At 49.4% G+C, this 15471-nt stretch overlaps 1 protein-coding gene across 2 annotated transcripts in view; it reads left to right on the forward strand.

Annotated features, from left to right (window-relative positions):
* Positions 1-15471, forward strand: part of COL26A1 (collagen type XXVI alpha 1 chain) — a 175257-nt gene that overhangs the window by 30987 nt on the left and 128799 nt on the right. For both annotated transcript variants that reach the window (XM_027126057.1, XM_027126058.1), the window contains exon 2: positions 12577-12699. In XM_027126057.1, coding sequence (XP_026981858.1) covers positions 12577-12699 — 123 coding nt within the window. The remainder of the gene's footprint in view (positions 1-12576; positions 12700-15471) is intronic.

The following is a 15471-nucleotide window of genomic DNA, read 5'->3' on the forward strand; positions in this document are numbered from 1 at the left end:
GTACAATCAACGGAAGTGCTCAGTAAACGTTACTCAACCCCGCAATGAGTCAGCAAGGTGCCGTGCATTTGTTCTGGACCTGCCAATGGTCCTCGTGTCCACTGGGGCACCAGGATGCATTTGGTCGGTGAGTGACCTCTGTGGAAAGTGGAGCTTTCTTGTGTCCAAGATCACGACAGGATCTAGCAACGTCTTTCTCAAAGACACAGTCCTTCGTGGTCTTTCTCAAGTGCACCGTCTCTCAAAACCACCTACTGACTCAGATTCTGTGAAGACAGGCCCCAGGAATACGCATGTGTAACAGGTTTCTGGGTGATGCTGAGTAAGGAAGGTGACCCTATCCACTTGAAGGAAGTTGGAAGCTAAAGCAGGAGTAAGAGTAACGTTTACTGAGCGCTTACGATGTGCCAGGTTCAGGGGTTCTCGTGGAAAGTGCTGGTCATGGGACCCCTAAAGTGCTTAGCCAGAGGGCATCTCAGCACGTGGTCCTCGTAAACGTGGGCAGGAACGCTGACCCCATGCAACGCGTTTGGCCCCATCTTCTCACAACTTGTGGCAGAATGCTCAAAACCACATGGTCTGTTCGGCCAAATCATATACTCCCTTAGCTGCCCTCCTCTGAATGGGTAATTCAACCCCTAAGTAGCTGATGTTCTGTGCAAGGCTCTCTCCAGCCTCCTCGCAGTGTGGGGAGGCCTCAGGAATTCTCAGCTGTGGAAGGTGCTAGAGGATGAATGCAGACAATAATTAAGTGGGAGGAAGCCCAGAGGCTGCCTCTGGCACAGCCGTGCTCCCCGGGGCTTGCCGGCTCTCCAGCCCCCCCCCCCACCCCACGCAAATCTGCATTCGCCCTCCAAGCCTCCGTGCGCGCGGGACCCTGGAGTCTGTGCCATCGCCCTCCTTTTTTACAGAAACGTTGGGTCAGTTGCCGCGGGGCTTTCGGATCAACATCTTTACCTCTAAAAGTCAGTGACCTTAAATGTATTTAAATTCCTCCCCAGTGTTGCCTTGAAACGGACCGTTCCAGTAAAAACGCCTGTGAGGAGATGCAGGCAAATTGACCCGCTTATCCAAACACTCCTACTGGTTTTTGTGCCCTGAAAACCCATCAGGCCTTAGTGTAACGTACACTCAGCTATCCTTACATAAACAAAACCCTAACTCCGGACAGTGGTTTAGGTGGATGAGAGGTGAGAGGTGGAGAGCAGCGTCAGCCGTACAGACACTTACTTTGTTGGGAGACAGCGTGCAGTGGTCCGTGGGTTGGCCCCGTTTGGATCCAGGTGGTAAAGCCCATTTCAGGGGGCTTCCGCCGGGCCTCGGCTGGTCCCTTCATGGTCTGTGCCCGTTTATCCCAAATGCGCTCAGCCTCTGCCCTCCCCCCTGCCACCAGAGGTCCTCTTGGAACCCCACTGACCGGGTTCCCCTCTCATTTAAAAATCTTCCGAGTCTTCCGGCGGCCTGGGTTCGATCCCTAGTCGGGGAACTAAGATCCCGCAAGCCGCACAGCACAGCCAGAAAACCCCCCAAATCTTCCCTGCCTTACCTCCTCTTTTCCAATAGGTGAGTCTCCATGCTCTTTGCGGGTCAATTGTGTATCTTCACCCTCCATCCGCCAAGTGGGTGTCCTGCCTCTGCTCACCGTTCCCCTCCCAGGACGGGGCGCCCACTACCAACGTGCGGGCAGCTCATTGCACCCATGGCCCACCCTCCGGAAGCAGTACCTCCCCAGCCTGTGTGGAAGTCTGCCTTCTGGTGGGTGTTGTGTTCTGACCCGACTCCGGGCCCTCTGCGGCCCCACGAGCAAGTGTTGTCTAGCTCCCCCTGCACTTATCTTGGCGGCCCCACGAGCAAGTGTTGTCTAGCTCCCCCTGCACTTATCTTGGCGGGGGGGAGAGCTGGCCTCCCAGAGCTGCCTCCCGCCACCACGGCCGTCAGCTTACTTCTGCTCAGTATATCTGAACGCTCCATCGTCGACAGGCCTGTGCTGCTGGAGAGGGCAGATGTGGACCCGAGGGGCGTGGGGCCGTCCCCTCCACGTCACCAAACCTTGGGCTTCTGACCTGTCCTCCTCCCATGGACACTCATGCTCTGCAGGCCAACCTTCCCCTCCTCCCAGCCCTGGTGTCCCCTGCTCAGAGGACAGCGGTCGCAGCCCTCTCCTCCCAGCGCACTGGCTCTCAGTTTGTTCCTTTTCCCGTTGGGGCTCACGGCAGACACCAGGTGGAGTCTCCAGGAAGCAGATTCTGAGATGCGGTCCAAGAGGGGGGACGTGTATTGGGGGCGCCTCTTAAGATTGACGCCCGTGGAAGGGAGGGGCAGAAGCAGGAGTTAGAAGGAGAAGTTGAGCTTTGATGTGGACCCAGTGACAACTACCATTGACCTCCAGGGGGCCCTGCACCTACAATGGCCCTTCGAGTTGTCCTGAGGTCCATATGACTGAGCCTTTCATCTTGTGCTGGGACCAGACACTGGACGGGGCCCCAGGAAGAGCCGGCCCTTGGGCAGGGTGGTTCTGGGCAGCTGAGGTCTAAAGACCCTTCACTGAGGGGGATCTGGGTGGCACAGCCCAGGGTCCACCATAAGCGGGCCAGTGCAGAGGGGAGCGGGGATGTTCTCGACGTTATTCTGCTCTTAAGACGGCCTGAGATTGCCTTTGCTTTCTGCATGCTGCACACACCTCTGACTCACACCTCTGACTCACAGTGAACTTATTGTTGGCGAGAACCACTGTGCCCCATCTGGGGCCTGTCCGCTGGGTTTTGGGGCTGCAGTGCAGGACTCCACATTTGCCTGGTCATGTTTCATCTTGTTAGACTTGGCTCCTTGCTCTGGGCTGGGGAGATCTAGCTTGGATCCTGACCCCGTCCCAAGACCCAGGCCCTGCTTCTCCCAGCTCCTGGGCTTCCGCGGTTTCTCTCAGCAGCCCCGCTGCCTTCGTCATGGTCTGTGGCACGGCCGTCTCCTGGCAGCACGGCCCCAGGTGGACAGACCACCGTATGCCGAGACCCACGCAGTCAGGGTGAGCTCTAAGTCAGTTCGGCAGGGTAGTCAGGGGCCTAGGGGCTGGGCTCGAATCTGGGTTGTCTGTTGACTTGTTGGGTGGCTTTGGATGTGCCTCGGTTTCCTTACCTGGAAAACTGGCAGAACAGCAGTTCTGACCACCCAGGATTGTGTGAGGCTGAATGGAGGTCTGATTTAGGTAACTGCAGGGAAGAGGGGGCAGGGGACAGGACCGGCTTGGAGCCCGCCCTGTGAGCCCTGCTGTGGCCTGAACTGCCCTCAACAGGTGTCCCAATGGTTTCACGCATGAGGTGGGGGCTGTCCCGTCTGCTTGCGTTTTGCATGTGAGGTGGTCCCCTGAGGCCCACGGCTCGTAAGGGCCTGCCCGGGGATGCTGTATTTGCTGTCTAACTCTCTGCTGTCCTCACTGGCAAGGTGGATACAGCCTGGGGTTTGGAATTAGAAGGCTGATCTTCAAGACCTAAGATAAAAGGTATAAACTTCCAGCTACAAGATAAACGAATCTCAGGGAGAAAACGTACAGTATGGGGAATATAGTCAATGATATCGTAAACACTTTGTATGGTGACGGATGGTAACTAGACTTATCGTGGTGATCATTTTGTGATGTACAGAAATATTGAACCACTATGTTGTACACCTGGAACTAACATAGTGTTGTAGGTCAGTTATACTTCAATTCAAAAAAAAGAAAAGAACCTAAACTGATCACTTACCACTGTGTGACCTCGAGTCTCCCCTGCAGTCTGGGGCTCCTTCTTTGTAGAATTCCTACCTGAGACTTGTTGAGAAGATTAAACAAGGTCACGTATGTGTGTGAGTTGACTAGGGCAAGCCATAACAAAGTACCACACAGGGGGCAGCTGAAACAACAGAAGTTAATTTCCTTCAAGTTCTGGAGGCTGGAAGTCCAAGATCAAGGTGCTGACAAGGGTGCTTTCTCCTGAGGCCTCTCAGATGGCCACCTTCTCCCTGTGTTGTTCACATTCGAATCCAAACTTCCTCTTTTTTTTTTTGTTTTTTGAAGTACGCGGGCCTCTCACTGCTGTGGCCTTTCCTGTTGCGGAGCACAGGCTCCGGACGCGCAGGCTCAGCGGCCATGGCTCACGGGCCCAGCCGCTCCGCGGCACGTGGGATCTTCCCAGACCGGGGCATGAACCCGCGTCCCCTGCATCGGCAGGCGGACTCCCAACCACTGCGCCACCAGGGAAGCCCCCAAACTTCCTCTTCTTATGACACCAGTCCTATTGGATTAGAACCCACCCTAAGGCCCTCACTTTAATGTAATTATCTCTTTAAAGACCCTATCTCCAAATACAGTCAGATTTTGAGGTAATTGGGGTTAGGGCTTCAGTGTATGGATTTGTGTGTGAGGGGGACACAATTCAGCCTATAAGAGTATGTGAAACTGCTTTGCCAACCGTAAAACAGGTCTTTGGGGGGCTTCCCTGGTGGCGCAGTGGTTGAGAGTCCGTCTGCCGATGCAGGGGACATGGGTTCGTGCCCCGGTCCAGGAGGATCCCACATGCCGCGGAGCGACTGGGCCCGTGAGCCATGGCCGCTGAGCCTGCGCGTCCGGAGCCTGTGCTCCGCAACGGGAGGGGCCACGGCAGTGAGAGGCCCGCGTACCGCAAAAAAAAAAAAAAAAAAGGTCTTGGGGTACTGGGCCTGACTCTGCCCACAGAAGAGGGTCTCTGTATGGTAAGGATCCTGGCAGGCCGATTCTGCTTGCACCAGAGTTGTTCTTCCTGTCCCTGGAAGGGGCTGGGAGCTGGCTCCTCTGCCTGCATCTCTCAGGGAACCAGCCCAGGCCCTGTGGGCTCTTTGTCATGGGCGTGGCCTCAGCGTCATCTGAATTGCCTATCCACTTGGCCATGGCCTTTAGGTTGCAAACCTCATTTCTCACAGAGTTTCTTGAGCCAAGCTGGCAGGCAACCCCCCCTGGAATTGGCCTCTGTAGGGGTCAGGCAGGTGTGGTCAGGTAATAGAATAGTGAGGGCCAGGTGGAGAGGGGCCTGACACAGGACACCCCCAACCTTGAGGTGGGTGGCTGCAGCCACAGGAGCAAGCCCCACGGTGCCGAGCCTGAGAAGCAGCTTTTGGTAAGAGAGTGAGTGAATGTGGATGGGAAAAGGTCCCTCTGGGATGCGGGGCTTGGGGTCAGATGAGCACACCTTTATGGGGCCTGCTGTCGTCCGGAGCCTGTGGTCATCAGGTGTGATGAGGGTTAAGATAGAGGCATGCAGGGGGCCCTGTGGAGCAGGGGGTCAGGGAGGGCTTCCAGGAGGGGACAGAGCCTGAATGGAGACGGGTAGGGTAAGAGTTGGCTGAGTGAAAGAAGGTGGGATGGCATGCCAGGGAGGACAAAGTGACAGCATAAATGGCAAGATGGAGCGTCGTGGGAGGTGACAACGGGGAGGTGGGTGGGAACCGTGGAGGATGGGGAGCTGGGAAAGGGTTTCCAGAGGCCGGGTGACAGGGCCAGGTTTGTGGTTTAGGGGGCGCCCTCTGGTGGCACCTCGAGGAGATTGCAGGGAAACAGGGCGGATGCTGGCCGACCAGCAAGGGCCTGGCTGTGGGAATCAGGACTGTGGGACCAGGGCTGGGATGCAGGCAGGACTTGCCTGACGTGGGGGCTGATCAGCCGTGGAGAGTAAGGGAGGGAAAATGTGGGTTCTGTGGCGATTTGCCTCTGGGGGTTCTGGGTCAGGGGACCGGGAACTTACTGGTGCTGGTCACCAAGATGGAGCGAGAAGGGGTTGGATAGCGATGGTCTCCGTAGTGGATGGATTGAAATGGTGTGTCCTGAGGTGTTCCGTGGGCTATGAGGATGTGTGTCCATGCAAGTGGGGCACATATGTTGGGGTTCAAGAGGAAGCATTGAGGTGATGCCACACTGGGGTGGAGCAGAACATGAGACAGTGACATGGGGGCAGACTGGGTGGTCCTCTTGGGGAGGGAGATCACTGTCAAAGCCCTCGGGCTTGGTTCAGGCTCAGGGTCCTGGGGGTGGAGGGGAAGGTGAGATCAGGTCCCAAAGCAAAGCTCAGATAGAACTGGGGTTCATGGGCCGGTGCGGGAGGGGGTCCCAGGGTTAAGGGGAGAAGGGCTGATGTGGCGGCATGCCCCGGGTGAAATAGAGGGGTTGGTTAGTTATGTTCAGAGGTGGGCATGGGCTGGCGGTGTCCTGAAGACCCCTCCGTTCCATCATGACATGATTTCCTGAAAGCACTTAGCACTTGTTTTCCCAAAGGACTCTAAATTAAGGATTTCACGGCTTGGCCAAGCCACAGAGCCAGACACATAGCATGGCAAAAGCTGCTGTAGGAGCAGCCCCCAGGCCTGGTGGAGCAGGGCCAAGTCAGCTTCTCTTCCCCATCAGGGAGCGGGGCCTCCCCTCATAAGACAGACCTGGAGCGGAGCAGACCCGTCCCCAAGGCTGGGAGTGAGTTTCCCATCCTGGACCCTCCACGAGAGCTCAGCTGAGGAGGGGGGGGGGGGGAGATGATGAAGGGAGGTCGCTGAGATGATGCCCCCAAATAAAGCCAGTCCTGCCCCATCCTGATGAAGGCTGCTGAGGCCACCCTTACTTCTTAGGCAGTTTGAAGACCAGCCCTGCCACTCCCCAAATCTCTGCCCCTGGGCCAGTCCTTCCAGTAGGGTCACAGAAGGGACGTACTTCTCCTGCCAAGCCTGTCTCTGGGCGGAGTCATCCTGTGGCCCTTACAGCCTTGTTCACTCATCCCTGTGCACCCACCATGGTCAGGGGTGGTGGTGGTGGTGGGCGGTGGTGTGATGCCACCCACAAAACAGGAGACATAGATATGATACTCAGGAGACGGGGATCCTAAGGGGGACCCCATACGGGAGCAGAGTGCCTGACACCGAGATTCCCTGGAACTGCGGGTGCCTGGAGATGAATGGGGTTTAGAATTCCATCTGAAAAGGCCCGGAGCCCTCTTTGCTTGTCTCTGCCTGCCTTCTTCGTTGTTTTTGGCCAGGTTTTAATTTTGGGAAACCATTTACAGCCCATTAAAAGATCAAATGTCTGGAGATGATGAATCAAGGCATTTGAAAATGTTTTCCAGTTCATAGCTCATTTCCCTATAGAAAGCTCTGACCCAGAGGTGGCTGGACTCTGTCTGTTCCAGATCGCCAGGGGCAGATCTCAGGGTGGAGCATTGTCCTTGGATTGGACAGCAGTTCATCCCGAAGAGACTCACGCTGAATGCCCGAGGTGGCGCTGATGCTCCCTGGTAGAGATGGAGGAGGGGTCCAGGCCCAGTTTCCCTGAGTAACTAGCAGAGGCAGTGGTTTGTATTGTGCAGGTGGGACCCTACTGGCCGCCTGGGCAGGAAGATTGGATTCCCTTCCCAGCTCGGCCTCTGATTTGAGCCATGGGCAGTGAGGTTTCATCTCTCAGTACTTCTTTTCCCATCTGCAAAATAGGAAGGACAGTCCTTACACCTGTATGAATGTTGTGGGGTTTCAGTAGCCAGGTAATCAATCATGACCCTTGGGGTAGGTAGTGCCACATGGATCTGCTCACTCAGTCGCCACAATAACCTTGAGAGGTAGAATTTTTTTATTTAACTGAGGCTCAGAGAGGGAACATCACTTTGCTCAAGTCACACAGCAGACTGGTGGCAGAACCAGGTCTCCTGATGCCTTTGGGGAGAGGGATCAACTTTTGGTTACTTTTTCATGTTCTTTTTGACTGTGCCAATATATTCTCCTAGAAAATTGTCCAATTGTCAACATTTTGAAAAATGTTGATGTAAGATCAGACATAATATTTATTTACAATTTCTAATCTCTATGGGGATTTTTTTCTTGTTCTTAATGTCTTCTTATGTCTTTTGTTTGTTTCTCATTAAAGATTGTCTAGGTTTTGTCTGTTTGATTTTTTTTTAGACCTGTGTTTGATTCTGTTGATTCACTTTTGAAAGTAATCTATTTCATTAATTTCTTTTTTAAAAAATTTTATTTATTTTTGGCTGCATTGGGTCTTCGTTGCTGCACGCGGGCTTTCTCTAGTTGCGGCGAGGGGGGCTACTCTTGGTTGCAGTGCGTGGGCTTCTCATTGTGGTGGCTTCTCTTGTTGTGGAGCACGGGCTCTAGGTGCGTGGGCTTCAGTAGTTGCAGCACGTGGGCTCAGTAGTTGTGGCTTGAGGGCTGTAGAGCACAGGCTCAGTAGTTGTGGTGCACGGGCTTAGTTACTCCACGGCATGTGGGATCTTCCCCGACCAGGGAGCGAACCCGTGTCCCCTGTGCTGGGGGGTGGATTCTTAACCACTGCACCACCAGGGAAGCCCTATTTCATTAATTTCTGCTTCCATCTTTGTTAATTCCTTTCTTCTCCTTCCTAATTTCATTGTCTTCTAATTACTGTGTTTTCTGTTGCTACTTTCTTGCTTTTCTAGCATTCTGTTGGGTTAATCAAATCTTTGTTTTACTTCTTTCTTTCATGGTTTGTCAGTTTTATGTCCTCTTCCTACACTTTCTAGTATTTATCTTAAAATTAAAAATTTTAAAATTTAATTGTATATTTACTGCACCTAAAGTTGCACAGTTTCTATATCTTTTCCTTAAACAAGACAAAAATATCAGCAAATATTAGTTCCTTTTGTCCCCTCTTTGCCATTGTCCATATTTAGATCACCTTGGATTTTAGATCTAGGCTGTTTTTAAATCTTATTATTGTTTCTTTGTTTGTAACTGCTCCTCATGTTTAATATATTCCTCCTATGCTCTCCTACGTCCGTTAGTTTGTTGGAATACATCCTCTAGTAATTCTTTCAGAAAAGGTAACTGATAAACTTTCTGAGTTCTTGTGCATCTGAAAATGTCTTTATTTTGCCTTCACCTTTGAAGAAGAGTTTGTTCAGGTATAGAATTCTGGGTTCTAAATATTTCCCCTCAAAACTTTGAAGCAGTTGTGTCACTATATTCCCGATTCTGATACTGCTCATAAGAAATCTAATTTCAGTTTATTGTAGGTGATTTGTTTTTTCTTTCCTTTCTTCAGTGTTTAGTATTTTCTCTTCATTCTGAGCGTTCTGAAATTTCACCGCAATATGTCTGTCTTTGTTCATCTTGCTTAGCACTCAGTGGGCCCTTTTGAATTAAGAATTCATGTCTTTTACAAATATCATAGGGTATCACTTATGTGTGGAATCTAAAGACATGATACAAATGAACTTATTTACAAAACAGAAATAGACTGACAGACATAGAAAACAAACTTATGGTTGCCCAAGGGGAAAGGTGGGGGGAGGGATAAATTAGGAATCTGGGATTAATAGATACACACTACAATATATAAAATAGATAAACAACAAGGACCTACTGTATAGCACAGGGAACTATACTCAGTATCTTGTAATAACCTATAATGGAAAAGAATCTGAAAAAGAATATGTATATATAACTGAATCACTTTGCTATATACCTGAAACATTGTAAATCAACTATATCTCAATTAAAAAATAAACATTATTCACACACACACAAAAGAATTCATGTCTTTCTTCAGCTCTGGGAAATATTCTTTATTATCGCTTTGAGTCTATACTTCCCTGTGCTCTCTCTGATCTCCCCTTCCAGGGCTACTAATAGATGTATGCTGGAATTTGGTGTGTCCTCCAGGTACCTCACCTTTTCTCATACATTTTCCATCTCTATGTCCCTTTGCAGTATATCCTTGGAAAGTTCATGGCTCAGATTTCCAGCTCATCAGCTCATTCCTTAGCTTTGTCTGTTCTGTGTTTTCAGCCCATCTGTCGAGCCTTTTTATTTTCACAGTCATACATTTCATTTCTAACATATCTAATTTTTTGATTTCATGATAGTTCTTATGAGTGAAAAATTCTATCTCTTTAAGGACTTTAATTGTGCTTGAAAAAACTGTCTCCATTATTTGCTTCATTAATTGTTTTTTCTTGAAGTGTGATTTATTATCTGTTGAGTCAGTGCCTTTCTTTCAGGGTGTTGGCCTTTTTTCTTAAATAATTTGCAATTGTTGGCATTTGGGGTTTTCCATTAGCTTGTCTCTGTTTCTCTGTTCACTGCTGCTTTGCCTCTTGGAGGGTTGGTGGTATAGGATAAAGAATGTGCAAGAATTCAGTTGTCTGACCTTGAGAGGGTCCCTGTGTCTTCTGGAGGTCATCAGCCTTTGAGGCACCCATTCTGACCACACCTGCCACAAAACAAGTGAGTTCAATGCCTGATGCTTGACACCAGCAGGGTTAGGGATCCTGGTCCTGCCTGTCTGGCTCCTTCTACCATGGTCCTTTGACAGTCACCTCTGCTGCTCCTATATTGCACCCACCTTGAGCCCCAATCTTCCCTGTGTGTTTTGGACTGTACTTCCTCCTTCAATTTATTCCCATGTGCTTTTCAGTCTCTCAAGGATTCCTCAAAATATCTGGCCCACTGCTTTTTGTTTTCCAATGCTGTTAGGGACTTATTTTTACTTTATTTGTATTTTCTGCTCTATTGAGCTCCGATTGACAAATTTAAAAAGTGTTTATTCAAGTTGTACAACTTGATTTTTTTGGTTTAAAACATGATGATTTAATTGCGTATACATCGCGAAATGATTACCATGGATTATTAACACATCTGTCATCTCACATAGCTACCTTTTTTATGTGTGTGGTAAGAGCACTTAAGATCTATTCTCTTAGCAGATTTCAAGTATACAGTATGGTATTTTGAACTATAATCACTATGTGCAGATCTAATCTGTACATTGGATCCCCAGAACTTATTCATCTTATAACTGGAAGTTTGTATCCTTTGACCAACATCTCCCCATCTCTCCTATTCCCCCTCCCCTGGCAGCCACTATTCTACTCTCTGGTTCTATGAGTTTGACATTTTCAGACTCCACTTATAAGTGAGATCATACAGATTTGTCTTTCTCTGTCTGACTTACTCACTGAGCATAATGTCCTCTAGGTTCATCCATGTTGTCACAAATGGTAGGATTACCTTCTTTTTTATGGTCGAATAATTATATTCCATTGTACATATACATTACATTTCCTTTATCCATTTATCTGTAGATGGACACTTAGGTTGTTTCCATCTTGGCTGTTGTGAACAGTGCTGCATTGAACGTGGAGGTGCGGATATCTCTTTGGGATACTGATTTTGTTTCCTTTGGATAGATACCCAGAATTGAGATTCCTGGATCATATGGTAGTTCTATTTTTAATTTTTTGAGGAACCTACCATAATGACTGCACCAATTTACATTCCTACCAGCACTGTACCAGGGTTCCCTTTTCTCCACACCTTCAACCACTCTTGTTGTCTCATGTCTTTTTGATAATAGCCATCCTAACAGGTGTGAGGTGATATCTTATTTTGATTTGCATTTCCCTGATGATTAGTGATGTTGAGCACCTTTTCATATACCTGTCGGCCATCTATATGTATTGTTTGGAAAAATGTCTATTCAGAGTTTTTGGCCATTTTTATTGGATTATTATTACTATTTTTTTGCTATTGAGTTTTGTGAGTTCCTTATATATTTTGGATATCAATCGTTATCAGATAAATAGATAAATAAATCCTAACGCTCCCACAAAGGCATTTTTGTTCAAGAATGGCTGCTAAATTACTGTTACTGAAGGGTACTGAGTAAGGGCCTCCTCTCCCACCATCTTGCCGATGTCACAGTGGGGACTTATTTTTAGATTTTCAATATCTAGGATCTGGAGATGGGAGGGGGAGGTGTCTGCCATCTTGATCCAATCACCATATTGTTTGCACATGTCCCCTCTTCCCCGCTGCAGGCCCCAGCTCAGGCCTCCTCAGCTCTTACACACTGCACCAGAGGGGCTTTTCTAAAATCAGACCCATCTGAGTCATTCCCCACCGCGCCCACCCCCCAGTCCTTCAGTGGCTCTCCACCAATGTCATAAGACCCACCTCTGGCAGGTTCCCCGCCTCTTCCTTTCTCCTGGCTACTCCCTTTCGTCCAGCCTCAGGCCACGCCTAGTTGCACGCTGGTCCCTGGGCAGCTGCAGTCCGTCTCGCCGACGTGCCCTTGCTCACCCTGCTCTCTCCTCTGTGAACTGTCCCCCCTCATTGCCCCCACACTTTGGGTCTGCTGACTCTGACCGTTCAGTTCTCAGCGGATTGGCCTTTCTTAGGACCTGGGTTGGGGGCCCTGCTGGGTTCCCATGGTTCCCTGTGCGCATCCTGTGGTTGTTCCTATGAGCCCGTGTTCCCGTGTGTTCTCTTCATCTCGCCGACCGTCTTCCCCTCCAGAGTGGGATTTCCTGACAGGGGGACAGCCTTTATCACTGATTTCGCACGGAGTGTTTGAAGACTGAAATGATGCTGGGGCTTCATGGCTAGGGGGTGTGTGTACTCTCCCGTCCCCTTAGACCGGTACGCAGGGTCTCAGTGGGCCCCTTACCCAGGAGCACCGTCCCTCAGGCTTGTGGAGGGGCCCCTCCTCGGCCCGCACGGCCTTTTGGTCCACAGTCGGCACCTCAGGAACAGGCAGGACTGACCTGACTGTTGCTCTCCCCACAGGCACTGGTGCTATCACACGGTGACACGGACGGTGTCCTGCCAGGTGCAGAACGGCTCAGAGACAGTGGTCCAGCGCGTGTACCAGAGCTGCCGGTGGCCCGGGCCCTGCGCCAACCTCGTGAGGTAAAGGCCGCGGGGCTGAGCAGCTCTGCCTTGCCTGTCTGTTCCCTTGGATGAATCCAACCCTCGCACAGCTGCTGGGATAGGGGGGTTGACTCTCGGAAACAGAGTCGGACACGCATTTATGGAGCACCTTTTGTGTACGGGGCATGGGGGGTGTGCGTGCGCAAAGATGAAAGGGACGTGCTCCCCACACGGAAGAGTCCTCACAATCCAGTGGGTATTTGATGAGCAGAAGGGCCAGGTGAGGCCCCCTCACACACCTCCCCACGAGCCCCGCCCCCTCATAGGCCCGCCCCCACAGCCACGCCCCCTCAAGCCGGCCCCTTTCACAGTCTTGCTCCTCTCGCCAGTGCCTTCCGCTCCCAGCCCTCAGCAGCTCCTCGGCATTCACAGGGAGAGCTCTGAATGAATGACCAGACTTTCTGGGTCTCTGAGACCCCACCTTGCAGTGCCTCGTTGTCCTCTCCCCCTCCAGGCCCTGCTCCAGCTCCAGGGACTGGCTTCCCTTACCCCCACACCTCTCCAGCCCTGCGTTTCTGCCTCAAAGAGCCTTCCTCATCTCTACCTGGGACCACCCTCCTCAAACTCCAAATCCCTTTCCCTTCTATGTTAAGAGAGCACTTTGTGCCCTCCACTGAAAGGACTTACTGCATGAGGTCTGTATTAGGCAAGGTTCTCCAGAGAAACAGAACCAATAGAATGTGTGTGTGTGTGTGTGTGTGTGTGTTGGATAGATATATAGGAGATGGAGAGATTTTTAAGGAATTGGCTCATGTGGTGGTAGAGGTTGGCACATCCAAAAGCTGCAGGATAGGCTAATGGGCCAGAGACCCAGAGAAGAACTGATGTTTCAGAAGGAATCAGAAGGCAATCGGATGACAGAATTTACTCTTCCTCAGAGGAAGTCAGTCTTCTTCTGAAAGCCTTCACCTGATTGGATGAGGCCCACCACATTATGGAGGGTCATCTGCTTTACTCAAAGTTTACCGCCTTGATGTTACTCTCATCTAAAGAAATACTTTCATGGCAACATCCATCCGCATTTGACCAAATATCTGGGTACTGTCACTCAACCAAGTTGACGCATAAAATTAACCATCAGAGGGTCATCATGAGTTGGATATGTTTTCATCACCAGAGATGGAGAATGAGCCCATGCATGAGTCAGGGCCTGTGCCCACACAGTGCTGTCCCCTGTGGGGCTCACCGTGGAGCTGACACCAGAATCAGCCTGCAGCATGAATTAGTGGGACCCACAAATGTGGCAGAGAATCTGATCCTGGGCCAGAATTATTATTGTTTGTTTTTATTATGAAGATAGTGATGCATACTCACTGCAGAAAAAGTTCAAACATTCGGTAATAACTGAATAAGGTAAAGAATGAGCATTCTTTCCTCTCCCAATGCCACCTCCATAATCCCATTATTAAGATGTCATTCCAGACTTTTTTCTCCACTTATACGTATATATGTAAATATATTTTCTTTTTTTTTAAATTTATGTTTTATTGAAGTATAGTTGAATTACAATGTTGTGTTAATTACTGCTGCACAGCAAAGTGACTCAGTTATACATATATATACATTCTTTTCATATTCTTTTCCATTATGGTTTATCACAGGATATTGAATATAGTTCCCTGTGCTATACAGTAGGACCTTGTTGTTTATCCATTCTATATATACCAGTTTGTATCTGCTAATCCCAAGCTCCCAATCCCCTCCCCACCACCCCTAGCAACCACCAGTCTCTTCTCTATGTCCCTGATTATAAATGTATTTTCTTAAACAAATACTAAATGATGTTATTTTGTTCTACAACTTGCTTTTCCCCCAGAAAAATATTTTGAAATATATTCCCATACAGCCACCTCATTTTTAACAGCTGTGTAGTATTCCACTGTAGAAAAGCATCATCATTTATTTCCCATGTCCTCAGTTGATGGATATTTAAGTGGTTTCCTAGTTTAGCCATTCCAGACCATGCTTCAGTTGCATCATTATATATATTTTAATACTTTTACAAGTGTTTTTTAAAAAATATTTATTTATTTGGTTGTACTGGTTCTTAGTTGTGGCAGACAGGCTCCTTAGTTGCAGCTTGTGGGCTCCTCAGTTGCGGCATGCATGTGGGATCTAGTTCCCTGACCAGGGATTGAACCTGGACCCCCTGCATTGGGAGCATGGAGTCTTAACCACTGGACCACCAAGGAAGTCCCTACAAGTGTTTTTTTTTTTTTTTCAAACTTTTTTTTGGGAACAATTTTAGATTTACGTGAGTGTTGCAAAAAATAGTAAACAGAGTTTCTGCATAACTTTTCCTTTCACCCAGCTTCCCTGTCTTAGTCCGTTTGGGCTGCTATATCAAACCACCATAGACTGGGTGGCTTAAACAACAAACATTTATTTCTCACAGTTCTGGAGGCTGAGAAGTCCAAGATCAAGGTGCTGGCAGATTCATTGTCTGGAGAGAGCTCTTTTCTTGGTTCACAGACAGCCCTCTTCTCAATGTATCTTCACACGGCAGAGGAGATGAGGGAGTTCCCTGGCGTCTCTTTTATAAGGGCACTAATCCCATTCATGAGGGCTCCACCCTCATGAACTAATCACCTCCCAAAGTCCCCACCTCCAAATATCATTACACTGGGGATTAGGTTTTAACATATGAATTTAGTGGGGTGACACAAATATTGAGTCTATAGCATAACCCTAAGATTAATATCTTCTGGGGCTTCCCTGGCAGTCCAGTGGTTGGGACTTCGCCTTCCAATG

This window comes from Aethalodelphis obliquidens, unplaced genomic scaffold (genome assembly GCF_003676395.1).
Source record: "Aethalodelphis obliquidens isolate GAN/ISIS:26980383/991018 unplaced genomic scaffold, ASM367639v1 scaffold30, whole genome shotgun sequence".
NCBI classification, from domain to species: Eukaryota; Metazoa; Chordata; class Mammalia; order Artiodactyla; family Delphinidae; genus Aethalodelphis; species Aethalodelphis obliquidens.